This window comes from Pogoniulus pusillus, chromosome 5 (assembly GCF_015220805.1).
Source record: "Pogoniulus pusillus isolate bPogPus1 chromosome 5, bPogPus1.pri, whole genome shotgun sequence".
Lineage (NCBI taxonomy): Eukaryota > Metazoa > Chordata > Aves > Piciformes > Lybiidae > Pogoniulus > Pogoniulus pusillus.
Genome location: NC_087268.1, coordinates 42951472 through 42978066, shown reverse-complemented (window position 1 = coordinate 42978066; position 26595 = coordinate 42951472). Strand labels below are relative to the sequence as shown.

The 26595-nt window shown below is 42.1% G+C and overlaps 1 protein-coding gene across 1 annotated transcript in view; it reads left to right on the top strand.

Annotated features, from left to right (window-relative positions):
- Positions 1–5805: 5805 nt before the first annotated feature.
- The window catches only part of GPC6 (glypican 6), a 928307-nt gene continuing 907517 nt past the window's right edge, over positions 5806–26595 (top strand). The window contains exon 1 of the mRNA XM_064143898.1: positions 5806–6139. Coding sequence (XP_063999968.1) covers positions 5806–6139 — 334 coding nt within the window. The remainder of the gene's footprint in view (positions 6140–26595) is intronic.

Below are 26595 nucleotides of genomic sequence, written 5' to 3'. Positions count from 1 at the left end.
AGCTTTGTTGCCCTTCTCTGGACATGTTCCAGCACCTCAACATCCTTCTTGAATTGAGGGGGCCAGAACTGGACACAGTACTCAAGGTGTATAAAGCAATTACCCCATCCCTGGCAAATCCCATTGAATTTTTCCCCATCCCAAAAAAAACCCTAAATCTACACTTCCCAGTGCTCTAATTCTCCCCCCAGCCCCATTGCCTCCACCATCCAAAGAGGCCTGCTGCTTACACGTTATTCCCCATAAAGTGGCTCCTGCCACACACACAGGGCAGGAGGAGGAGGAAAGGAGAATGAGTTGACCTTGTTGTGAGCTTATAAGAAGATAGCAGAATTATGGGATTGAATAACAATCTTCTAGTCCCCAGAAAAAAATTTAAACCCATAGTCTTAACCTGGGACAGGTGTGCTCTGTAATCTAAAAGAAAATGCATTGGAAACCTGTGTTGGGATGGATCTCCCTTTAAGACAAAGACAGGAAGCCACTGGATCTCCCTTCTCAGAGCTACAGCTCCTGCTGTGCTTCAGGGCCTAATGGTGCAGATGGGCTAATTGCACAGAAGCAACTCTCCACTTGCAGAAATTAACTGAAACATCAGAGCCACTTCATCAACTATAATTCTATTGGACATTTGAGAGTCTAAGCAATTATTGCCTCAACACATGAAACCTTCTTGCTAGAAATCCATTATGTGAAAGCAGAAAATCTACAGAGCACATAGATTTAATGGTGAATCTACAAGTCAGCTTTATATTTTTTTTAATATGAAGTTGAGTTATGAACATTTTGACATTTGCCAAAGCTTTATTGTCAAGTCAGGTGAAAGATGCTTTTGTCTATGCAGTCTCCTTAATACTCAGGACATCTATGAGAGTTTTTTTTATAAGACCTCATAATAAATCAGTGTATCTTTCAATGTTATCAACATTTATCTGGTTTCTAAAGTGAAATAACTCCAAAAAGAAGAAGAAAAAAAAGATGAGCAAAGCTTCCATGCATAATCTCTATCTCACACCTATGTACTACACTTTATAATGCCTACAAACTATATTATGTGTTTTTCCACCATAACCTTGAATCTTTCAGAGCTGAGATGATGGCTGCTTGGCAAATGACATCATTTCAATATTTATTTTTCTACTTCTTGTCCAGAGATTCCATAGCTCCTTTACCACACCATAGAACTGCCTCAGTCACATGAGGCAGTGTTCTAGCAGTTGAAGGAATTAACTCTGGCTGCTGCTTCAGTTTGCATTGATGGCTTTTATTATGATGGGGTGCAAGCTATTATTTTTAATGCCTTTTTATGTAAATATCTGAAAACAAAGGTTAAAAATACTTTTTCTTCCACATTTTGGGCACAATTCTAGGGAAAAAAAAGAAGTTTGCATAAAGATCCATCAATAACACTTGATGTGAGTGAACACCTTCAATTTGGAATAACTTGGGGGAAAAAAAGCCCACTAGTGGTAAACTTGGTTAGCAGATTCATTGCAAAATCTCCATTGTAAGCAATCTTCTCTGATGCTATACTGAATATATTTGGTGGAGGGGAGTCTGCAAGAGGGTAAATGATTGATTTTCAGTCCAACTGCCAAGCAAGCAAAAATATTAAACCCAGACTTTTTAAAGTGCTATTATTTCTTTTCATAGAAATGCAAAAGAAATAGAAACATTTCCCAGTGATTAAAATGTTCCATTTAACTAACATAAAATGTTTCATTTAGTGCTTGTGCAAATTAATTTAATGTGCTGCTTCCCAAAATTGATGCATGAAAAGCTCGTCTTTTACCCAAGAACTTTGAGGATTGAGCACTCTCTGATACATGGCAGCTCAGAATTAGATCCCTCTCTGGCCCAGAGCGCTTTAACCTGAAACACACTAATCATCATGTCAAGGAAGAGGAAGGAGAACTTTATTCACCATGTTACATACATTAAGCACACTTTCTAATTCAGCAGCCAGACATCACCTGTGCCATCTTCTGAGAGAACAAATCAGAGGGACACTTTCACTAGTTGTAATACCCATTAGTTATGCTTTTCTATAAGGTACAGATGAAAAAGGATGCAAATGGTGTGACCACTGCTAAAAGATCAGCAAAGCTTCCTTGTACAATCTCAATCCCACACCTATGTACTACACTTTACACTGTTTACAGTCCATAATCATATGTGGGTACCGAAATACAAGAGTTCTCAGCTATGTGCCTGGCAGAAGGCATTATGTTTCTAAGGGGCTGCTAAAGCCACTGGCTTAGAGCACGTTCCAAGCCAGGCTTTCTTTGGAGCTCCTCCACTTTGTACAAAATTAATTACATACTTACTGAGAACACACGAGGATTGTCCCATGTGAGGAGCAGGAGATTTGTTGAAGCGGTAGAAATATCTGTGTTTAAACGTGAGCTATTGGGCGAGTAAGCCCTTCCTTCAACGCACAGGGCTACGATGAAACCATTTATGCCAGATGCAGGATTCAAGGGCAGAAATCAGCCTGATTTTCCCATAGCAGGGAAGGTTATATCATGCTGTCATCACCTTATGTAGGTGTGTTATCATCACTACCACTGCTATGAGCGTAACTGGTATTTGCAACAAATGCAGCGGTGAATAAACTCCACTTTTTGTAGCAAATGTTCAACTTCCTTCAGGAAAAAAAAAAATTACCCAGATGTACTACTGAGTGAATCACTGTATCTCTTTTTGCTATTTTATGATGATTTCTGTGCTTCACACCAGTTTGCTGATTTGCTCATCTGCATATTTGAATTTGTGTCAAGTAACTTCTCTGTAGGTTGAAAAAATATTGAAGAAAATCGGATTGCAAAGGAGTATGTCCTGCTTGATACGGAGCAAGGTAATTCTTCAGCCTGGAGAAGAGGAGGCTCCCAGGTGACCTTCTTGTGGCCTTTCAGTATCTGAAGGGGGACTACAAAAAAGCTGGGGAGGGACTCTTTAGGACATCAGGGAGTGACAGGACTAGGGGGAATGAAGTGAAGCTGGAGATGGGTAGGTTCAGACTGGACGTGAGGAAGAAGTTGTTGAGCATGAGAGTGGTGAGAGCCTGGAGTGGGTTGGTCAGGGAGGTGGCTGAGGCCCCATTGCTGGTGGTGTTTAAGGCCAGGCTGCTCTAGGGAAGGGTGACCCTGCCCATCGCAGGGGAGTCGGAACTAGATGATTCTTGTGGTCCCTTCCAATCCTGACTGACTCTATGATTCTAATTCTCTGGTTGACCACAAAGTACAGGAAAGTTGAAGCAATCCAGAAGAAATAAGATACATGTAACATTTGTAAGATTCCCCTGATCCTACCTCAGGGTGAACCGTAGGTATCACATATACAGTGACACCTTAACGTGTCAAAACTTTTCCACACAGTAAACACAAAGACTTCGCCTAACTTTTCATTAATATCGAGCCACTAGCATGTGCCTCTAGCACAGCTTATTATTTGTGATGGACTGGTAAAACATGGAATTCTCTACTGGGGGTTTTCTCTAGCAGTGACTTCCATCTTTCCCTCCACAAGATGAGACAGAATGTGGTGCATAATTAAACCTTTAGAGCTAGCAAGTCTGTGGAGATTTGGAGGGGAGTGGAGGAAGAAGGAAATCTCCCTATTTCACCAACTTTGCCATTCAGGCCTTTGCCTTCCAACTTCATCCCACTGGGTTTTGGCATCTGCCCACTATGGATACCTTTGCTTACAGTGAGGTCGTAGGGACAGGTGCTAACTTCATCTTTCTGATAAGTTTTGATCAGACTGAATATATCCTTTGCTCTCTCACTCCTTCCTGGCCTCCTTGGCCCTGCACATGCAGGAACTTTGCTGGGAAGAGGAAGGACAAGGGCTACACACTGCCTGTTTCTCTGATGTGCCTGCTGCATTCACAAGCAGTGTCAGAGCATCGTCACTTGGGTGGTGTGGAAAATGAAGGCGGAATGAAGAGGCAATGAAAAGGGGGAGAGGGAAAATGGGAAGAGAAGTTAAGAGAAGACATAATTTCAGGCTCTGTAGACTGGCCCAGACTCAAGGTTAACACTGCAGTTACTGGGACACTGCAGCAGTACCAGCATCTAATAGTTTTGGTCTAATTTGAATGAACCTTGACCTGCAGTGGAGCTTTATGGCTCCTCACTGATAGTCTCCAAGCTGATGGTCTCCCTTCTGTCTCCTTTCTTGACTTCATCCTGGGCCTGCACTTTTGACAAAATATCATCTCTCTCAATAAACCTTTTCAACTGTAACTTTTGATTTTACTAACAAAAACTAAAGAACAGAGCACTTTTTTTTTCTCCCTAAGTAGAAACTGAATCCACCTTACAGCAATTTTCTTCAGTTTTCTCATTCAGTTCTCTGCAGATGCTCATTTGGTAGAGGGAATTAATGGTTTTGTCCCCTGCCCTCCTCTCCTACAGTGGCACAAATAACCCAGGCCAAAGACTACCCTTGCTTCCTCTTCACTCTTCTTTGTCTGATGCACAAAAACATCCTCCTCTCTCTCCTTTAGACAACAAACTCATCTTTGTTCTAAGGGTGACAAAGCTGGTGAGGGGCCTGGAACACAGCCCTGTGAGGAGAGGCTGAGGGAGCTGGGGGTGTTTAGCCTGGAGAAGAGGAGGCTCAGAGGGGACCTCATTGCTGTCTACAACTACCTGAAGGGACATTGTAGCCAAGTAGGGGTTGGCCTCTTCTCCCAGGCAGTCAGCAATAGAACAAGGGGACACAGTCTCAAGTTGTTCTGGGGAAAGTACAGGCTGGATGTTAGGAGGAAGTTGTTGGCAGAGAGAGTGATTGGCATTGGAATGGGCTGCCCAGGGAGGGGGTGGAGGTACCATCCCTGGAGGTGTTCAAGCAAAGCCTGGCTGAGGCACTTAGTGCCATGGTCTAGATGACTGGATAGGGCTGGGTGCTAGGTTGGCCTGGATGATCTTGGAGGTCTCTTCCAACCTGGTTGATTCTATGATTCTATGAAAATGTGTACTTGCGTGTGAAAGAAATAATAATTGTTTAAAGAAAAATGTATTTATGGGCCCCACTCCAAACTTGGTGTTACAGAGAGTGATACATTCAAATAGTAACTTTATTTGATTTCTGGATGTAATTTGTAATTCCGAAGCTGTGAGCAGCTGCGATTTGGGCGAGGAGGAAGTTTTCAGGGCTGCATGTGCTTTTCCTTCCTTCCTTCTGCCAGCAAACAGCGATCCACGCCAGGATTTGCTTTCTGCTCCTGCATTTCAGCGATGCAATGTGTAGCACGTTTCTCTGTGTGTGTGTATGTGTGTGTGTGTGTGTTTCTCCCTCGCTGTGTCTGTCTCCAGGATTTCTCCCTGCCTGGCTCAGGAAGCGGCTCCAGCGCTGCGCGGAGCAGAGGTTTCCCCGGATCCCGTAAATCCAGGCACGCGCACCCGGCGCACCACCCGCATGCACGCGCGCACACACACACGGACACACAGACAGACACACAGCACGCACGGAGCCGCTGTCCACTCCAGCCCCACGCCGGCTGCCTTCCCCACCACCTCCAGCCTCGCAGAGGCGGCAGGCACAGCTCCGCGGCAGACCGAGCTGCCTCTGCCCCGGGACTCCGCTCGCAGCAACGCGCCTGCGGTTTCAGTCTTCACAGCCTGCTGCCAGACTGTTGTACCTTCGTTTTGCCTTCCTTTCTTTTATTTTATTTTTTTTTGGGCCCTTTTCCCCCCTTTTTGTGTGTTTTTTCTGGCGGGAGGCGAGAGCCCTTTGCATTTGGTTAAGGACCTGGGGGGCGAACGAGGCTGCCTCGCTCCTACCCCCCGCCCCGCGCGCATGTGTGTGCTGTGCGCGCGCCCATCTCCCCCCCGTCTCGCAAAAGTTTGCCTCCGCGGCCGGGGGCTTCCCGGGCCGCCGCCCCCGCAGACGGGGGGCGCGGCGGCGGCGCGGCCGTGCGGCGGCAGCGCGGGACTTGCGCGCCGCGCCATGCCGGCGGCGCAGGGAGCTGCGCGGCGCTGCGCCCCGGCGGGGCTGCTGCTGCTGCCGCTACTGCTTCTGCCGCCGCTGGCCGCGGGGGCCGAGGGCAAGGCGCGGAGCTGCGGCGAGGTGCGGCAGGCGTACAGCGCCAAGGGCTTCAGCTTGGCCAACGTGCCCTACCAGGAGATCGCAGGTAAGGGACCGGTCGAGGCGGGGCGGGGGCCGCGCAGCGAGGGGAGAGCCGCCGCCCGGCTGCGCCCACTCCTCGCGGAAACGGGGCCGTGAGCGTTGTCCGCGCGGCGCGGAGTGGCTCTGCCAGCCCGGGTGGCACCGGGAGGCTTCTTGTCAGGGCGTGTGTGTAAATAAACGGTTAAATAAACATAAAAACTAACAGGGGGGTTAAAAAGGAGGAGGGGGAAAGAGGGGCGTGGGCGAGCTTCAGCCGAGGTTCTGTTCGCCGGCAGAAACTTCTTGAGAGTTGCGGCCGGGCTGCGAGAGGCAGCCAGCGGTTCCGCAGTGGCTGCTGCCGCCGCTGCCGCCCTGCGCGGGAGAAACAACTGCCCTCTGCTAGCGGGGACAGGGCGCGAGGGAGGTTTGGGAGGAGGAGAAGGATGGGGCAAGTAGCCCTGCAGCTTTCCGGCCCCTTGCTGCCGTGGCTGCGCGGAGGGGCGCGCCCCTGCGAAGGGGTCAGCATCCCCGGACCGGCAGCTCGCCCCTTGGAGGCGCAGCCGGGCGCCTCCGCTGCAGCCCAAATCGAGCGGCGGCTGTTGGGGAGAGGCATCCCCCCTCCACATACACAACCCCCTTCCGCCGCCCGAGACCCCAGACAGCCTGTTACTGTGCGCTTCCTTCTGCCGAAACAGCCTACAACAGGTTATGTTTCAATCTGCCTTGCGACGGTGTTGCTGCTTTTTGTTGGAATTTTATTTTCCTCCTTTTCTGTACGACCTTATCCTTATTGCATCTTTGGGATTGACTGAATAAAAATATATCCGGGGCAGAGAATCTCTTAGCAATTGGAAAGGACTACAAAAAGAGAGAAATAGTATGGGAAGGCATGAGCTTGGGCTGCTTAAATTGAGCTTCTTGAGCCCTCAAGAAACATTCCTGCTTTGCCACTGGCACTTTGCTATTAGGTTCTGCTGTTTGTAGAGTGAGTTAGATGCCCATCGGTTTGCCTGCTTCCTTTTTAAGGTTGGAAGCAGTACATTTATCTTCCTTGAGGTGAAATAAAGCCACAGTTATTCAGTGCAGTATTTAGCACTTTGTATGAGGAATGATAAATGTGGAAAATCTCAGGACAGAGAGGATGTAGTTCACAGAAATACAGGGAAGGTTGTTCCATGCTGCCAACGAAGAACCGACCAAATCTCTCATAGCCACGTTGTTTCCTTCAGAGACGTAGGTCTGACCCACTGACGTATTTTAGGACAAGGCAGGAGCCTAAAGGGCCTGTGGATGTAACTATTAATCCCTCAGGCTCATTAATTCTGTGGTCTTTCCACGTAATTTGTTTTGTTTTGTTATTTAATTCTCTTCAGGTTTATTGTCAGATATATCTACTCAAGAAATCTCTTCTGTGAGCCATATACCCTTTGAATATGCAGTCATGATTTTTTTTCCCCCTCACTGTTGCCCAGTCTACTTTGAGATGGTGGTAGGATATACCCTGTCCCATTTAAAAAAAGATGCAATTAAAATAGTAATTTACAGCGAATTTCAGACTTCTAGTAACTTTGGGTAAACACTTGTTGCTTTCAGCTCACAGAGAAGTTGGGTTTTGTCTGTCTTAATGTACAGTGCAAAGTTGCTGTGCAATTTTGAAGTAATCCCAATGTTTGGAAGTTTCTATGAACAGTATCAGCTTGAGACTCATGGTAGTTAAATATGTAATAGTAGTTCAATACAAAATTACTTCTCAGTTTCCTGATGAGCTTCATAGTTAATATCTGATGGTTAAGGAATACATGATTTATGCACGTATGACTTATTTTTTCTCAACTTCCTATTACAAGTTGGTTGTTTTCTTCTGCCTTATTGCTAGTTGATGTGCTAACACTGGAGTTGTGTGTGTAGCAATTCGAGTTACTCAGTTGCTGGAGCACTAGTATTGCTTTAAGGCGTCTTTGGATGTATGCTTTCTTGTACGGTGCTGAGATGTTGTGTTATAATTGTCCGCGCAGTGTGTGCCCTTGCTAATATGAAAGCTCTGCGTTTGCAACCCAGTGCAATGTTACAAGTTTAACTAATTTATCAATGTACAGAACCCAGAGACTTTTTTGTTTTGTTTTGGTTTTCATTCTTTTTCCACCATAATGACTTGGTTAAGGAAGCAATTTGTTGTTGTTATGAAAGAAGCGTAGTCTGTCAAATGCCTCATGTTTTAAAGAGTTCACAGAACTTTAATTATAGTCATATTTCCGAGCAAGCTTTGCGTTTCAAAAGGATTTTGCATCAATGGCTTGATAATATGATGGAAAGTAATAATACCCTGTATGGTTTATGTGTTCTGATGTAACAGTAGACATATATTTTAATTTGTCATTTGTTTGAAAGGTACTTTCAGCTAGGACTGTTGATGAGCTGAAGAGGTGGTGTGTATGTACTACTGCAGAACGTGTAGATACTGAAGCAGCATGTATGCACTGATGCAAAGAGCTGCAGAACCCGTTTAAATTAGAGAGACTGTGCACACAGAGGTGCCCCTCTGTTAAAGGGAGCTGCAGCATCAGACTTGTTAGATAACTTCTATCATTTTTTATTTAATGCTAGCACTCAACTTTTGAATAGAGCAGGTAAAAGTTACCAATTTAAAAATCTGCCAGTTTTTGTGCTGTTTTCACAAAGTCAGTTTTCTCAGTGTATTTTGTTACACATGAAATGTGTTGAAGTTGGTAATAATGTGGCTAGAGTTGCCTACTATGCTTTTACAACAATACTGAAATGTTCAGAGTAATTGTCTAGTGCTTGTAATCACCCTGCTGCATCTAACATCTTTCCGATTGCCAAATCCTGGTGCTGCGATGTACAGTGGAGTACAGCATGTAAAGCTGGTTTCCAGCACAGATTGTAAAGTAACTTTACCTGAAAATGGGGGAAAGAATAACATTTTGAGTGTACGTAATAAGCTTCTGGGGGCTTGATGTTGTGCATCAGCCACATGCAGTGTAGGTAGCGGTAGCTTGTGGTGTGCGCTGGACTACCCTTGCAAAATCAGTCCTCTTGCAGAGCTGCTGGGAAGTATCGTGCTTGTGAAAGAAGAGTTGAACTGTCAGGCTCACGCTGCCATGACCCTGCATTCTTGAGCACTGAGTGGAGCACCTGAGGACTCTCTAGGAAATATTTTGCTGTAGGAAAATCTGTCACTTGAAGGTCAATACAGAAGAGGAATATCACAGCATGTGTCTGTTAGCAAGTTTAACTCCAGCTATGATTTCAGTAACTTACAATATCTTAGGAGAAGCCACGAGAATGAAATATCAAAGTTAAAGATGGAGCATGTCCTTGCCTCCAAGTTTTCTGAATGAATGTGAATGTCTGACTTAAAAATAATGGAAGTTGTTCATTTGTGCCTTTCCACTTCCAGGTGATCTAGAGACTCTGAAAGGTGAAGGGTGTGGGGACTTTCTGTGGGTTGTGGGTTTGTTTGTATTTATGTTCGTTTCTTTTTCTCCTCTGTCTCTGTTTGTGTTTTGTTTTGTTTTGTTTCTTTGTTTCCTTTTTTAATTGTTGCTGTGGAGTTTTTTGTTGGGGTTTTTTGTTTGTTTTGGTTTAGTAGTTACTGAGTAATAGTGTACTCAGAGAAAGAGTAGAAGTGTTCTTGTAAAGTGTCCAGCTGTAAAGATGTTGAATTCTAAACATTGCTTAAGAATTTACTTAGCTTTGTTCTCTTGTGCAATTGATGAGCGATGTGAGATTCTGACAACACAGACACCATAGTGAAAGTAACTGAAATGAAAGCAGAAGTAAACCCTTAATTTTGAAGGTCAGGAATCACTTGAAATTGTCCTTTGATGAATGGGCTTCAGACTTGCATAATACAGAGGCACTGACTGAAGAAAAGTAGCAGACATAACACACTGAAGTGATGGTAATGATAATAATAATGATGATGATGATAATAATAAACCAACTCAGTAGTCATTCATGCAATTGAGCTATTAGTCTGTGTCAGATATTCCTAGGATATTCTTTCTAGATGGTCTGCTTTCGGTGAAGGATCTCTGAAATGTAATGATACCTTGACAGAACAGTGCAAAATCCTCCCGACTGAGTATCAAAGCACTTGTTAATTACTGCCTTCTTTTACTGTTTCTCTACTGCTGTCACTGAGACTTGTGTGAAGAAGGTGCTTGCCTTCAGACCAGAAAGGAAATATAGATTCACAGGCACCTTGTGCACTTGTCCCAAGAGTGTAAGGAAAGGAATTGCCCTACTGAAATCAATAACGTAATCAATACAAGTTTGTGAAATCTGAATTGAATCATTAGAGATTCATTTCTGATCTCAAGGATGACAGTGAAGATGGACATGGAATTTAATGTAAACTTTGGGCTTTTCATACTTCAGTGTTAATACAGTAGTATCCTCCACATTGTGTATGACTGCTCCTCACCTCTGTGATATCAGTAGCTGCAGCATCAAGAGACTCTCTGGCCACCCCCCCTTACGGCTTTCCTTATTTTCCTGTTGTGGGTGTGTGGTGCATGCTAATGAACTGGTGTGTGCATTTAGCTAGGAGGAAGTTCAGCTTTTCTGAAACCAAACATTGCTATCACTTCTGTGCATATTTACTGGCTTGTATGTGACTGATGCCATTAAAGGGAATATAGCTTATGTCTGCACATCTAGACCTAAAGGTGCTGTTTGTAAGATCAGGGCCTTTGAGGAGAAATAGCATGCTTTTTTTCTTGCTTATGAATAATTCATTCATGACTGAGAATTTTAAATCTCAGCATCTGGAGTTTCCCGATGTGACTTTATGGCGGAGTATCTTGGAAAGATACTTGGGACTCTAAAATAGAAATGGCAATATTTTAATAATTGGTGTGATGGTGAAACTCAGTGCATTGTACCCTAATAATCTTTTTTTCTTTCTGTCATCAGTCTGGTTCATAATCAAAAAGCATATCCAAAGGTGTAATGTTTTCTACACTTCTAAGTGCTGATGCGTTAAACTGTTCTAATGCTGTATCAGTACTTACTTCATCATATGCTATTGTGAAATACTCCTGAGATTAGGTGGTGTTCAGACACCAGAGAGGTCAAGCACTATGTTAAAAGCTCAGGCCATTCTTTTTATATTACTGCAATAAAGAATATATTCATTTCATTTACATTACCACTTGGCTCTCATAAAAGGTCAGTTTCAGCTGAATGTACAATTACTTGCAAATGGCAAATCTTATAACAAGTGATCAACAATAAAAGCTTTTCTGGATAATTTGTCTTTAAAATTACCACCTGCCATTTCCTTTGAATGACTTGAGCATCTTGCAGTATCACTCAGAGATCTCTGTCTTGTTCCCTGCGATACATGTAAGAAAACTATGCATACTAATCATCCTTTCTGCTTAGTAAAGTAAAAATGCATAATTACATTTAAGTTTCTAGTTGAAATAACAAGCTTGGTGCTTAAAACTCCATTACAGTATCAAAGTATCAGGTCTCCCATTACTAGCAAAATGAAATTACATTTTCAATGAACTATATAACTGTATGCTCCCCTTCGTACCTGGTTAATGGGTGCTGTCTCCCTGTGTCTTTTAACCGTTCCTACTACCAGGCATAATTATGGCAGCAGCTTAAATATGTAGAAGAATTAACACTCCTCCAAATTCCTGAAGAGCAGCACACAAAGGTTGGTGTTTAAAAGCAGGATAGTTATTATGCTAAACAGAGAGAATACATTACAAGATGCAAAAGGAATTTAAATGCGTTGCAGATGGCAGGAAAACATATGCCTGGTAAAACTCTTAGCACTGTATTCCTCTGTGTGTAAAAACAGCCTAAAATCCACTGAACCGAAGGTTTGCTTTCTTCACTGCTCCAGACCTACAACATACGTCCAGAAAGTAAGCTTCCCTAATAGGAAATTTTCTAGGTCTGGTTGTGGGAGGCTGTCACAAAGCCCAGCAAACTCTCTGGGACGAGCCTGGTTTGGATAAGGCGACCTTTCCCTGCTAACCGGGTGAGACGGCGCTACTTTACTCTGCTGAGCGGTTGCGAAACAGCGAGGCACTGGGAGGCAGGCGCTGTGCGGAGAGAGGCGCCTCTGATCCCACGGGCTCCCACGGCAGTTCAGGCCCCGTCGCTGCGCTCGGTGGAGTGAGTCTCTGACGCCCCACATCAGAGGCTGCTAATACCTCCGGGCGGGTGCGTGTCCCACCTGCACGCTGTGGAAACGCGGATGCCCAGAAGGAGGCTCTGCAGCGCAGCGGCTGCCCCGGGATGGAGACTTGCCAGCCCTGATTTTCAGGGCTGAGGGCGGGAGCCACTTTCAGTCTGTCAGAAAGCAGCAGTGAGTGCTGATACTCCTAATGCAAGCAGCAAATTGATCTCCGGCTCACCTAGCCTGCGAGGTCTGTCACCTTGTGCTTCTAATGGCCTTTTAACCGCGGGTCCAGCTGAGCAGCAGATGTAAAGGCTACCGAGCATTCCGAGCTCGGGTTTATTTTTTTTCCCTCCTGAAAGAAGCGTTTCTACAGATGCTTGACTGACAATGGAACCTCAGACCTGCTCGCTGACCTGTTGGGTTTAAAATAGCAGGGCAAATCCCTCAAAATAAGTAGGAGTCTCAACAGCTTTTAACAAGTAGGGCTGTTACGTTACATTAGATAGGCTCGTAGCATAAATCACATCTTTGCTCGTTCACGTGTGTGCGTGCAGGGGTAAGATCACTGCTTTTACCCAGAGTGGACTCAAAATCACATTTAAGCACTGAAAGAGCTAAAGGAGCTGCATATTACCCAGACAGGTATTTGTGAACCAAGTAGAAACTTTATTTTATGGGGCCCTTTTGAAAAGCACGTGTGCAGACACACGTGAGTACAAACATATGCACACTAAAACCCCCCAAACAAATTACACAGGGAATAGTTCATATATGTCAGGAAGATCAAAGGATAAGTCAGCCACACTCACACTACTGTTTGGGGAGTCTAATTAGTTCCAGCTTGGGGCTTGGCTATGCAGTGGGTAATATAATCTGCCCTATAATTTGAAAGATAGACTTTTCCATTGCCAGAAACAGATTCATTGTCATTCTCCGTAGCTGTAGCTCTTGCCGTGTCTACGATGGCAGGCACATACATCTGTGGTATTTTTGGTCACATCCCTCTGACTTGTGTGTTGAGTTTTTAACATGCTAGAGACTACAAGGACACACATCTGGCTCTTGTCTGAGTTTGTTTTGGAAGGAAATCAACACATGGGATGTGGCTTTTGCACATCTGGGTATTGGACTGCAGCATAGTACTATGTGGGGCTGTACATTGTGAGAACTATGGAGGTATGTAGAAGTACTCCATATCTGCAAAATATCTTTGACTTTCTTAATACAGTTCTCATGGCATATGCCTGTGGTTGACTTTAGAGTTATGATATCCCTTATGACCTTGGAATTTTCCTTTAAGAAAATATAAGCAGAAATGAATACAAGAAACTAAAGTGATTTTCTTAAACAGAGCTGTTTTTTAAGGAAATTAAGCATAACATTAGGAAAAAGATCTTTATGCAGAGTTATCCTACCAGAATTCCAATGATGCTGACTGATGATCATGGCCAGGGAGGCTCCCATCAGGTTCTGTGTACTCTTCTTGTAAGTTCTTTTCAGTTCCAGATTCAATTGCCCATATTCAGTAAATGTTTAGCTTTGAGATGCTTTTACTGAACATTCATTTTTCTGGTGATATCAATCAAGTAGTTGAGGAAACATTTGGGGAAAAGTGTTGGTATTTATGGTTGCAGCATTTGAATTTAGAACAATCATTTCTCTTGCCTGGTAGAAGCCACGTTGATCTGTGTTTTGTTTTTGGATAGCCTTTCATGAAGATAGCAACGTGTGGCTTTGGAGTCCAAATATGTAGCTTTAGATACAGGTAATGAGGTTGGCAAAAATTGGATTGATGGAAACAGGGAGAGAATGTAGGGTAGTGTTAACTGTTGGATAAGGGACTGTAAGCGGAAGAGGAATGAAACATGAATGGATATACTTCTCATTGCTTGAGTCACTTTACATTTAGTGTGTTAGGCATTAAAACCTTTCACATAGATGTTCTACACTTTCACAGTCTCAAGTTGTGCCAGGGGAGATCTAGGCTGGATGTTAGGAGGAAGTTTTTGCCAGAGAGAGTGATTTGCCATTGGAATGGGCTGCCCAGGGGGGTGGTGGAGTTGCCATCCCTGGAGGTGTTCAAGAGAAGCCTGGAAGAGGCACTTAGTGCCATGGTTTAGTTGACTGGATAGGGCTGGGTGCTAGGTTGGACTGGATGATCTTGGAGTTCTCTTCCAACCTGGTTGATTCTATGATTCTATGAGGTCCTAGGAGAAGAGGGAAAAGTGGGAAAGTGCTTTCATTAAAGGATTTGTATGAGTAGGATATAAAGAAGGAGTAAGGGCACAGAGATGCTCCATTCATTTACTTTCATGCTCCACTTGATCTTGGTCCACACAGCCTGTAGATTTCTCTGTTTTCTCACCATCCAAGTGATTAAATATCTCTTATCTCAATCAGATTTGTGGTGACCTGACCAATAATGCTCCAAAATGGAAAAAGTTCCAATCAAGAGGTATTGCTTTTTCAAGACTTATTACTGAATTATTTTTTTCAGAGGTTGTTGCTCTGCTAAGTGGACAGTTCTCAGTAATCCAAGATTAGTATCTAGTAGGTAATTGTCTCATTGCAGAGAGAATAATGCAGCTTTTGCATGCTTCTGTGTCTTGTCATAATTTTATGTGGCTGTGCACCATAACCTCAGAGAGCAGCCTGTGAGTTTCTGGCTTGCATTGTTTTGTAAACCTAAAATAAATTGGGAAAAAGGCTTGGATCTAGACTAATGAACTGTGCTTACGTTTGCACCTCAGCTCACTGCATGGGAGTTGGCTGCCTGCAAAGATATGCATTCCCGGTTCCTGCCTCTGACTGTTTCACTTATATCAGGTCTAGCTGTCTGATGAGCTGACCTGGACTAGCAAGGTGGTCTGATAGCTAACTCTCAAAAAAAAAAAGAAGATCTTGAAGTTACTTAAGAAAATATGTGGGAATGTGTGCCTGAAATTATGATGAGAACCTTTGGCTCACCATTTTATAGTGGCTTTCAGGTAGATGACTTAAGAATTACTGTGAGGAGGAGGAAGACTATGCATCCTTTCTCACATGGCAGCAAGATGGAATGTGACAGCAAGAAGAACTCTTATGATATAATTTAGAAGAAACTACTGGCAACTGAGCATTCTTGGCTATTATCCACACTTCTGCACTTGATTTTGTAACGCATCACCAAAATTTGACAACCCATACTAGCAAAGTCATCTGTTCTCCAAAAATGAAAGAGCTGAACATCTGCCTAGGATGAAGGATCATATTGAGATTGCTTCCTTGCCTTAGGGAAGCTCTCTGCTTGTTACCGTGTCCACGTGTGATAGTTAATGCGGTCAGTTTATTGGGTGCCTGTTGATTTTATGGAATACTGAAATCTGGGGTTTATGAGACAGCTGGATCAGACTATTAGACCACAGGTTTATGTACTGCTATTTATTGTTGGTTTCACATTTTAAATGTTTTCTGCACCTGAGGGTTCCAATTCCCAGCTTTATGCAGATTTGACATATAGAAGAAAATTGTGATCATAGTAGTGCTGAAATATAAATTGTTAAAAGCAGTGATAGGACTCTGCTTTGCATATTGGAAATACCCACTTGTCAGTCACCAGAATTCAAAAGCTGATGCACAATCCTTAAATGCCTTTTAATTTCTGAGTGCCTTTATTTTCTTAATGTGTCCCTAAGAAGCTTAAGAAACACAATGACAAATCAAAGGCAAAGGTAAGACGAGCACCCAGTGTCCAGTGGCTAAACTCTGCTTTCTGTCTTTCCTATTAAACCCACGTACATTTCACAGAGTAGCTCAAAGTACAAACAGTGGCTGCATCTTATTTAGTTACACAACATTGATTCACAGCATAAACATATAATATAAATATTTAGTTATCTGATATTAGCTTTTGGCTTTACAACCTTAACATATAAATTAATACTGCGTATGAGCAATTTAGATTGCTTGGATGAAAATAGGTATATATCATTTTGTCTGTCAGCATTATCTGTGTTGCAGAGAAGCATGGAAAATAGTTCCTGAACAGGTTTTTTATTTTTACTCAGACCATATCATTTTTTAACCAGTTAGAGTCATTGCAATTTAGAATCACAGAATCATAGAATCAACCAGGTTGGAAGAGACCTGCAAGATCATTCAGTCCAACCTAGCACCCAGCCCTATCCAGTCATCTAGACCATAGAATCATCGAATCAATGAGGTTGGAAGAGACCTCCAAGATCATCCAGTCCAACCTAGCACCCAGCCCTGCCCAGTCAACTAAACCATGGCACTAAGTGCCTCATCCAGTCTTGTCTTGAACAACTCCAGGGATGGCAACTCCTCCACCTCCCTGGGAAGCCCATTACAGCCTTCTTAACTGAACCAAGTTTTGTATAACATGCATGTATTTAGATCAGTTTAAAAAATGCATAAGAAGATGCCAGAAGTGAGCCAGGGTAAAAAACTTAATAAAATGTTCTTTTTTTTTTTTTCATTTAGTGAAGTAGCCTATCCTCTGTTAGCAATCTGGCTGCATAAAAAAAAAAGGCAGGGAAGATAGATTATGCTAATTAAAATTGCAAAATACATTTCACTGGCTCAACAGAGATTTAGGTGTTTCTGAGCAGAAAATCAAAATCTAATTTTAAAAAGGAGGTATTTCAAAGAGTGGTGCAGGGAAGGTTTATTTATGGAATCAGTGAAAAGCCAAGTGCAACACCCCTTGACCACTGCTTCTCCAAGTTGGTCTCTTGTGCTGGCCATGGGCTGGCAGCATGCACTGTTAATTGAATACCTGGAACATAACCGAAGTACATTGATTAAATGCAAACACCTGTCTTTGCAATGTAGCATGGCTGATGAAGTGAAAGGACTCACAGAAACTGCTTCCTGAAATAGTGATTAGCTTGTTCTTAAAGGCGGTCTTCTGAAGGCCTGTACTGTTCTTTGAATGAGAACTCCAAAGCCTCTTTCTTCTTTAATTACTGAGACAGCATACTAAAAGCCCTGTGTGAATTGACTGCGGTCAGATTGGCTGTGGGACATGCACATGCTTCTGCTACTGCTTTTTTTTTAATTAAAGGCCCTCAGACCTGATTTCTGCCTATCTTCAACAAATGCAGCTGATGGCAGAATATGATTGTGTACTGACTGCAGGGTTTGTTTTTGCAGAAGCAAGTAAAGTAGTAAATGATTGAAACTCAACATTACAATTAATTTATCTGAAACACTGTCAAGAAATATAAAGAAGGGACAGTCCTGTCCTCAAAGACATTCCATTTTATACTTACATCTGTCATAGTTACTTACCTACTGCTTTTTTTTTCTCTGTTGCATAAACAACAAATGTAGTACAAAGGAATATGCTGCTTATTTTTTTTTAAAGGATCCCAGCTCCATATCTGCAAAGGTTACTATAATAATTGATGGATCCTTTGTGGAAGCATCTTTGTACCTCATTAGCTAATCATTTAGAGTCGAGTTTGCTTTTTCAAGTAACTCCAGATGGACATTGCAAATCATTGTCTAGAGCACATTTTATGCTCAGTACAGAAACTGGCCGAACCACAAACTCCGTACCCATACACCCAAATCTGGTTGCTGGTGGATACCTACATACATCAATACAGATCATTGCTGAAGTAGAGCCTTTCCATAACTGACAAATGAATTTACATTCCTCTTCACTCTCACAGTTTGCCAAAGAGACCTTCTAAGAACACATGTATGTATTATGTCCACGGTTGGACACTTGTACATACACTCACATACCCAAAGAGTCCCTTGCAGTCAAAAAGTCTGCTGAAATTGCATCATATACCAGGCAGCTTTTTTTCCAAGGTGTATTCCAACACTGTTGTTAACTTTTGGATTCTAAGTGAGATCCATTTTTCTTTTTATTATTTGCATATTTTTCCTTTTGTTGTTTTGGTTTTGTTTTGTTGCATCTGTGAGTATTCCAGAGTAACTTCCATTTCACTAGTGGTCATTGCTGTTACCTTCATGCCTAATGGACTTCTTGAGCTAAATCTGCTTATGACAGAAGAGGAAGCTCTGCAGAATTTCCCTGTGCCTTTTAGATGAAACAACAGCAAAAATTCAAACTCAAGATGCAGAAAATTTTATAGTTAAGAGCAGATTTACCTAGATTTTAGTCTATAATACTTAACATATCTAATGCAGGTTCATCAACATCAGTCAGGCTAAAAAATCTCCTATGTAACTTGCTACTGATTTATATACTTCCAGGTAATTTTTTTATAGTCTTTTTAACAACATTATTACAGTTATAATACAGCACAGATAATAAAGCTTTCTGAAAAGACTAATGGAGTTGGCAAATTAGGATCCTGACAATTTTAATGGCTGATACATAAGCACGAATCTTTTTGCCCCATTCCGTGGCTTGCCTGATGCTGGGAGACGATCAAACTCTTTTATGCAGTGACTGTTCAGATGAGTCATGTGGAAAGGACTGATGTAGCAGAATAAAGCTTCTCAAAATGGCACTTAGAATTGCTGCAGCTTTGTGTTAATTCAACGTAGAGTTACAGAGGTACATTCCTAATTAGTTTCAAATCATCAAATATGAAATAGTTACAATTTTCAACAGTAAGCATCTTGGGAAGATGCTGGTAACAGCTAGCAGCCAATTTTTCTGATTAATAGGTATTTGTGTTTTTGACACTCACACATGAAAGGCAAATTTGTCAACATTACTAATATTTATTTGACAAATATTAGACTTGTTTTTATTTCACCCTGCTGTGATCTGCAACTGCTAATCATCAGTCCCCTTTGGAGCAAAGGTAGGCACTAAATTGTTCTAGATACTGCAGGAACTCGATATTCAAACAGTTTTTTTTGTTGAGGAATACCTCTTGGTCTAATTTTACAACAGAGCTGCACACATGGCTTTCAGCAGTGAGGAGTTAATATGCAAAAGCAAGCTAGAGCATGTATTTGGAATATTTTATCAGTTGCTTATGGGTCACTCCTCTTCTTCTCCTTCTAAATCACTCTTTTCTATTCTACTCAGAATATTTCATATTTATGCTGCACCAACACATGCATCCTCATTCCAAAGGAATAAAAAAATAGCATATAATTAATTTTTAACATTACTTGTCTTTGCTGGAACACTCACTGCTTCCAGGAAGAATTACGCCATTGCTGTATTTCCTGCCCCTCTTTTTTTAGGCAGTTTCTTGCCTTACAAGTGAAAATGTTTGTAGAGGTGCTTAAGGCCTCAAGGTACAATGCACAGGGAAGGTTGCTTTCAACTGAGTAATAAACCAGTGAGTCTAACCTAGGAGGAAAGGCCTCTGAGTGATCACCTTTTGGGAGAAAACCTTCAGGGTTTTTTTTTTGAGGATGCAGGCACCCTCCTTTTGAACTGATTCCACTGCGCATATACAATAGGGTGCTCACTAAGCCAGAGAATATGTTAGGGAGCTGGGGCTGTTTAGCCTGGGGAAGAGGAGGCTCAGGGCTGACCTCATTGCTGCCTGCAACTACCTGAAGGGAGGCTGTAGCCAGGTGGGGGTTGGCCTCTTCTGCCAGGCAACCAGCAACAGAACAAGGGGACACAGTCTCAAGCTGTGCTGGGGGAGGTCTAGGCTGGATGTTAGGAGGAAGTTCTTGCCAGAGAGAGTGATTGGCATTGGAATGGGCTGCCCAGGGAAGTGGTGAAGTTGCTGTCCCTGGAGGTGTTCAAGCAAAGCCTGGCTGAGGCACTTAGTGCCATGGTCTAGTTGACTGGCTAGGGCTGGGTGCTAGGTTGGACTGGATGCTCTTGGAGGTCTCTTCCAACCTGGTTGATTCTATGATTCTATGATTCTAACTCCTCAGCTCAGGTACTTGTGTGTGAAAGAAATAATAATTGTTTAAAGAAAAATGTATTTATGATTCTATGATTCTATGACTGAACTGGATACATTCTTTTCTCTCTTTCTGTCCAAGAAATAATAAATGCACATAAAGCAAAAGTATGGTGATACAGAAAATTGAGAGCAGATTGTCAAAACGATTTTTGCCAGGGATAACTCTACCTCTAGTAAATCTATTTAAACATAGTGTAGCTTTGAAGTAAGCTGGCATTCCATTTGGTCTTGAAGTTTTTCTTAATAAAAAACTTGATCAACTTGAAAATTGATCAGCATAGAAAAGTTTTTTTCCTTTTATTTTTTTCCCTCTTGAGGAATACTTAAACATTTCAAGTTTTTTTCCTGTGCTGATAATGTTACTTGAATTATTAGTAATTAAATACTAGATTGCAAGCAGTCAGTAATAATCTGAAGGCTATTTGGCAAGCACTGTGTTTTATGGCATAATCTTCCAAGGGGTTTGATAGGAAACTCATTGTTTGGGCCATTATGTCCTAAATTAGGAAAAGAACAATGAATTACATGTTCCCACCACCTCATTCCGACCTGTCAGTAATGGCAGCAGACATTTTTTCTTTAAGTAGTCTAAGGGAAAGACAAACATCTACACCTTGAAATGTGAGGTTCCTTCAGGGCCAGTTTGAATTAACACAGTTCCTGGTGTGGGTGGCCACTCACCATTTGCTTTGTAGATTCCCAAACGAATCAATCCCTTTTGATTATCATTTTTGTTACAAGAAAGCAGGTGGCCTCAGAAGGTACTTACTGCCTGCTCCCACTGGGCAGGATCCTCAAAAATTGGTATTTTCTATTGCCTTCAAGAGTGAGTTTTTTTGTGAAAAAGCAGCAAGTGGAACTACTGGAAGTGCATCTGAATGATATTGAAGGTGAGTTTTGTGTAGGTTGCAGTTCCAAACGTGTGCCCATTCTCCTCAAACATGTGCATAACACAGAAAGCAAGCTTTGAATATGCCTTATTTGCCTGTTAGTGGGTCCGAGTGGCAATGTAGAGTGGTTCCTTTCAGAGCCTTGCAAAAGGGTTTAATGTTTTGCATCTTGTAAATATGTTTGTTTGTGGTTTTCATAGTACTATGAAAACAAAACAAAACATCCATGGAACAGCAGAAATTGTAGTGGTCTCTGCTGAAGTTGAAGCTATTCTCCTTCTAAGGTATTCCACTAAGGTTAAGGAAGAAGCGAGAGGTCTTGAGCATCCCATGGGTACTGTCTGTTTTCACTAGAAGTTTTATTTGCTTTCTAAACCTAGGTACAAACTCTGCAGTGGGAATAACAGCAGCTTTAGAATTTTCTCCTGGGCAAATTGCTTGACTTCAGAAGCACCTTAGAAGGTTGCAAAGGTGTTGCTGGGCCAACAGGCTCAAAATAATTTGATATAAAACTGAGTTCTAAAAGCTGTTGGAAACCACCAGGATAATGAGTTGGTTTCAGGAAAATAAAATTGGTTCATTATTTTTTAATTAGGCTGATTTTCAAGAAATCCAAGGTCTACTTATCAAAATTCAAGAGATGTTCTAAATATCATAAAGTTTAAGGAAATTAAGTTCAGATGAATTCTAGTACTTGGCATGATGAATCTATTGATTGTACACTTCTGACCCTCACTACATATTCAAAAGACTTCTCACGTGCAAAAAACAACACAAACATCAATTTAAGCAGTGTATAAATATGAACTGAAGTAAGTACTAAAATGAAACTTTAACAATACCAAAGACATCCTGGTGAGATTATTCCAGAGAACAGTTAAAATAAGTGGCAACAGCTTTCCTTTTGTGATTGACACCATTATACATTCTCACTCATTCAGGACATTATATTCGTTGTGGACATTATATTCATTCAGGACTTAGTAATTTTCAGAGGAGCTTTGCAACAACAAAATGAGGAAAGTAATAAAAGACATAGAACTAATAATACATTTGATACTCTGAGCAAGCAGGATGCTGAGTGGGCTGGGAGGCTTGGGGTATGTCTACATTCAGCTTGCTGCAGAGCTGTGATGTAGGCTGATGTAGGAAGTAAGGAAGCATTTCTCATATGGTTACGTAAATACAACCATGACTGAGGAGGTGGGTATTTGTTGCAATGCTGATGGGTAGACTCACAGGACTTTCTGAGGTTCTTTTCTTTTGCATTTACTGAAATTGCCAATCCCCAAAATAAAACTAGTCTCAAACCTCCCTTACTGAGAATTTTGTAGCCATTTGATAGAAGCTTGATTAACACTAGACTCAAAAACCAAATGTGACACAGCTATGCCATGTCACTGACCATGTGTTCCTGTGTGACTGCAAACTACATCGATCCTGTGTGACATCTTTCCTTAGTCTCTTCCCTTTCTCTTCCTTTGAGCCTTTGCTAAATATCCCAGAAATTTACAACCTATCTGCAGCCTCCTTAGCACATTTCCAACGATGTGATACAGTCTCAAAATACTTTTCCCTGTGCACCCATACGGTAAGGAGTCTTTTATCTCTGTAGTCAGTTACCCTGTTTCATGCACGCAGCATTCTGGGGAGAGAGGTTTTTTCCCCTTGGATTTCCTTTTGGTTTTCTGTTAGATACAACATTCTCATGGAAAACCTGCTTTCCTCAGACAGTCAGGAGTAGCTGCCTCAGTGTCCTCTGGTTTTCACAGATTAGATTACTAGTGTTTCTCCACGTGCAGTCTTTTCTTGGTCCTTGCCAGGAGTTAGTATTTAGCATTGTTTTCAGGACAGTAAATACCTATCAGCTTCACTGCATGTCACTTTTTTCCCATTTTGCTCAGTCTTTTACTAATGGTTTGCTGGGGTTTGGTCAAGTTGTTGTCCCATTCACTATATTGTTGCCCCCATTTTCTTGGAATTAATATTCTGTGTCTGCAGCTCCAAACTGTAGGTCTGCCTCCAAAAGAGGTATCAGTGAATGTGATCTTAGGTTTTAGATTCATGCATTTTCTGTCACCTTCTTTTGGGGTTACTTTCTTACCTTGTAAGGCACAAATTGGGTTTTGTCTGCATTTCTGAAACTCATATAAGGCTATGGTCTGTCATTTCAGCTTCTCTTGACTGGTGTGCACACTACTTTTTTTTACCAAAGTCTGTTGGATTTTAGTAGGGCCAAGACTTCTTCTTTCCTTGCCCAGAAATTTCTTACCTGAACCATTAAAAAATTTAGGAAATTTAAATTATTTACTCAATAGTTGGAAGGTACCCTCAAAAGTCATCTTGTCCAACCCCCTTGTATATGAAGCAGAGAATCTCTTCAGTCTTTGTGAAGGAACAAAGTGTTAAGCAAAAGCACAAGGCACACAGGTTTGCGTCTGTGGAGATACCTGAAAGCAGAGGAACAAAGTCCACATCCAGCAATATCTGCCCTGCCAGAACAATAGAAACAATAACTAAAGTAATTTCTCTAATTTTAATGTGTGTGTTACTACATAGTTCAGTTTAAGCTTTGACAGCACCAGAACCTTGTTTTGCAACACTTAGGACACTTAAACCCAATGAGTTGCTATCCATTTTCAAAAGAGATATAAAACCCACAAGCTATCCCACCACATTTCTGTTACAGCAGAAGTGCTAGGAGTGATTTGATAGAAGCTTAATTAACACTAGACTAAAAAACCAAATGTGACACAGCTATGCCAAGTCATTGACCATGTGTTCCTGAGTGACTACAAACTCCTTCAATCCTGTGTGACATCTTTCCTTAATCTCTTTCCTTAGTCTCTTCCCTTTCTCTTCCTTTGATTTTTTGCTAAATATCCCACAAGTTTACTACCTATCCGCAGCCTCATAGACCCACAAGGTCTGTGGAGGAGGCTTTGGGAACCAGCAGAAAAGGTAGCTCTGTGAGTGCTACTTGTAAGAGATACCATAATAGCATCCCAATGGTCCCCTCACTCTGCTGCAAGATGAATCCTAGCTGTAATTAGCTTCTCTGTCTCCTTGTGACTGGGTGGCTCTGTTTCAGGCACCAGTGTCATACAGCCCACTTGTGAATCATAGAAGCACCCAGGTCAGAAGAGACTTCCGAGATCATCCAGTCCAGTCTCTCACCCAGCCCTGTCCAATCAACTAGACCATGGCACTAAGTGCTTCAGCCAGGATTTTCTTGAACACCTCCAGGGACAGACACTCCATCATCTCCGTGGGCAGCCCATTCCAATGCCAATCACTCTCTCTGTGAAGAACTTCCTCCTGACATCCAGCCTAGACCTCCTCTGGCACAACTTGAGACTGTGCCCCCTACTTCTGTTGCTGATTGCCTGGCAGAAGAGGCTGACGCCCACCTGGCTACAACCTCCCTTCAGGTAGTTGTAGACAACAATGAGGTCACCTCTGAGCATGGCTTAGGTAGGGATGTCCCACCTCACCTGCAGCTCAGAAGCCCCAGGCTGGTCAACCTGGCATAGATAAATACATGAATGTATTTCTGAACTTCACAGAACGTCAGGAGTTTAACTTTAGAAATGCCTTTAACCATTCTTTGCAGAATATGTCTGCTGAGTAAGAGCACCTCTTGCCTTATGCAATAAGTTGGTATTGTGCAGAGAATAATGCTATGTGGAGTAGTAAAGGGTGTGAAAATGTCTGAATTTGGATAGGACATCAAATGAAGATGTTAGGAATTAGAGGTTTATTACACTTTCCCTTTCTCATGTTTGAAGGAGAGAGAAGTATTAATAGCAAACAGCAGTACAGATATATTTTTACTTCTCAATCATCAGCACTTTGGGAGGAATATAGATGAAGGACAAAACAAGAATAAAAACAGTTGCAAGACAGAAGTAGCAGGGTGTGTTGGAAAGGCACCATCTTTGCCATTCTGCTGTTGTCAGAAAAGTCAAAATCCACTGCAGAATAGAGGAATAAAAAAATGGCATTCTGCTAGACTGAAGCCTGACAAAATTATCATGAAAATAAGCTAACTGTGTGGAACACTTCTCATCTGCCATTTACCACGATGCTGACTTCTGAGATGAAAAGTTTTATACTGCATTTGAGTGGAAAATTACTTTTTTATCATTAAACACAACAATTTTTTAATGTCATTATTTTGTAATTGCTGCCCCCAAGTTTGGAGCAGAGGCATGTAGCATGTGCCAATAGCTGTTAAATAGTGCTAAAAATAAATCAGCATAATCAAATCCAAATGTAAAATTAATATGAAATTGTCAAAGTCTTTGCTTTTTGATGTTGTCATTGTTGGGTTTTTGTGTGATTTCATTTAACAGATGCATAACTTTGAAATAAAGTTTCATTTTAAAAAAATCTCGTTTTTTTTCTAATTATTATTATCAAAAGGAAAAGTTTGAGATTTTGACCCTAAACAGACAAGTTCAGAATAATGCATTGTGATGGTTTGGGTGTTATCTGCCTCCCTCCTTAAGAAAATCACCCAGAATAGACTCAGCTCATCTGGAAAATCATAGAATCATAGAATCAAGCAGGTTGGAAGAGACCTCCAAGATCATCCAGGCCAACCTATCAACCAGCCCTGTCCAGTCAACCAGACCATGGCACTAAGTGCCTCAGCCAGGCTTTTCTTCAACACCTCCAGGGACAGTGACTCCACCACCTCCCTGGGCAGCGCATTCCAATGCCAATCACTCTCTCTGCCAACAACTTCCTCCTAACATCCAGCCTATGCTTCCCCTGGCACAAATTGAGACTGTGTCTCCTTGTTCTGTTGCTGGCTGCCTGGCAGAAGAGACCAAACTTGCCTGACTACAGCCTCCCTTCAGGTAGTTGTAGACAGCAAATAAAGAATGAAACTACAATGAAAATAAAGAATGAAACTATATTCACAGCTTAGCACAATATACAAGCAGATATTTACAGTATGTACAGTTAGAGACAGAAGTATACAAGTTGAAAAGGTAATACAGAAACACAACACATAAATCAGAAACCAGAGTGCCCAGGAGGGGCTCCCAACCACCCTTTCACCTCTTTTCCATCCCTCTACCTTATCCCAGACTTTGCCTAATGTTCAAGGTGAGTTTGGAGGATCAGCCAGGGGGTTAGGAAGCAGTGCCTGCAGCCAGAGCCAGAGAGAGCAACTCTGTTATCCATATTTATGTTCTTGGTTTTATCCATCTCAGCAAGCCTATGAGTGAAGTAGACATCACCATTGTTTCCTTTTCACAACCTATAATCAAATTCTTCTCATCAAAATATTCTAGCTATCTTCAAACTAGCACATACATGAAATAAGCCCTTGCAACATAAAAATGTGGAACGCTAAAGGTGGTTGCAATCTCAGTCTAAATCAGGACTGTGCAAGCACATTGAGTGTGGCACCACAGGGCTAACCAATCTGCTTACTGCTACTTTAATCTCCCCTCCTCACCTGTACATGGCCAAAAGATATGAACTTCTGTTTGCTAATGTTTTTTTATGTTAACTACATTTTTAGTAGCATTGAATAATTTAGGAG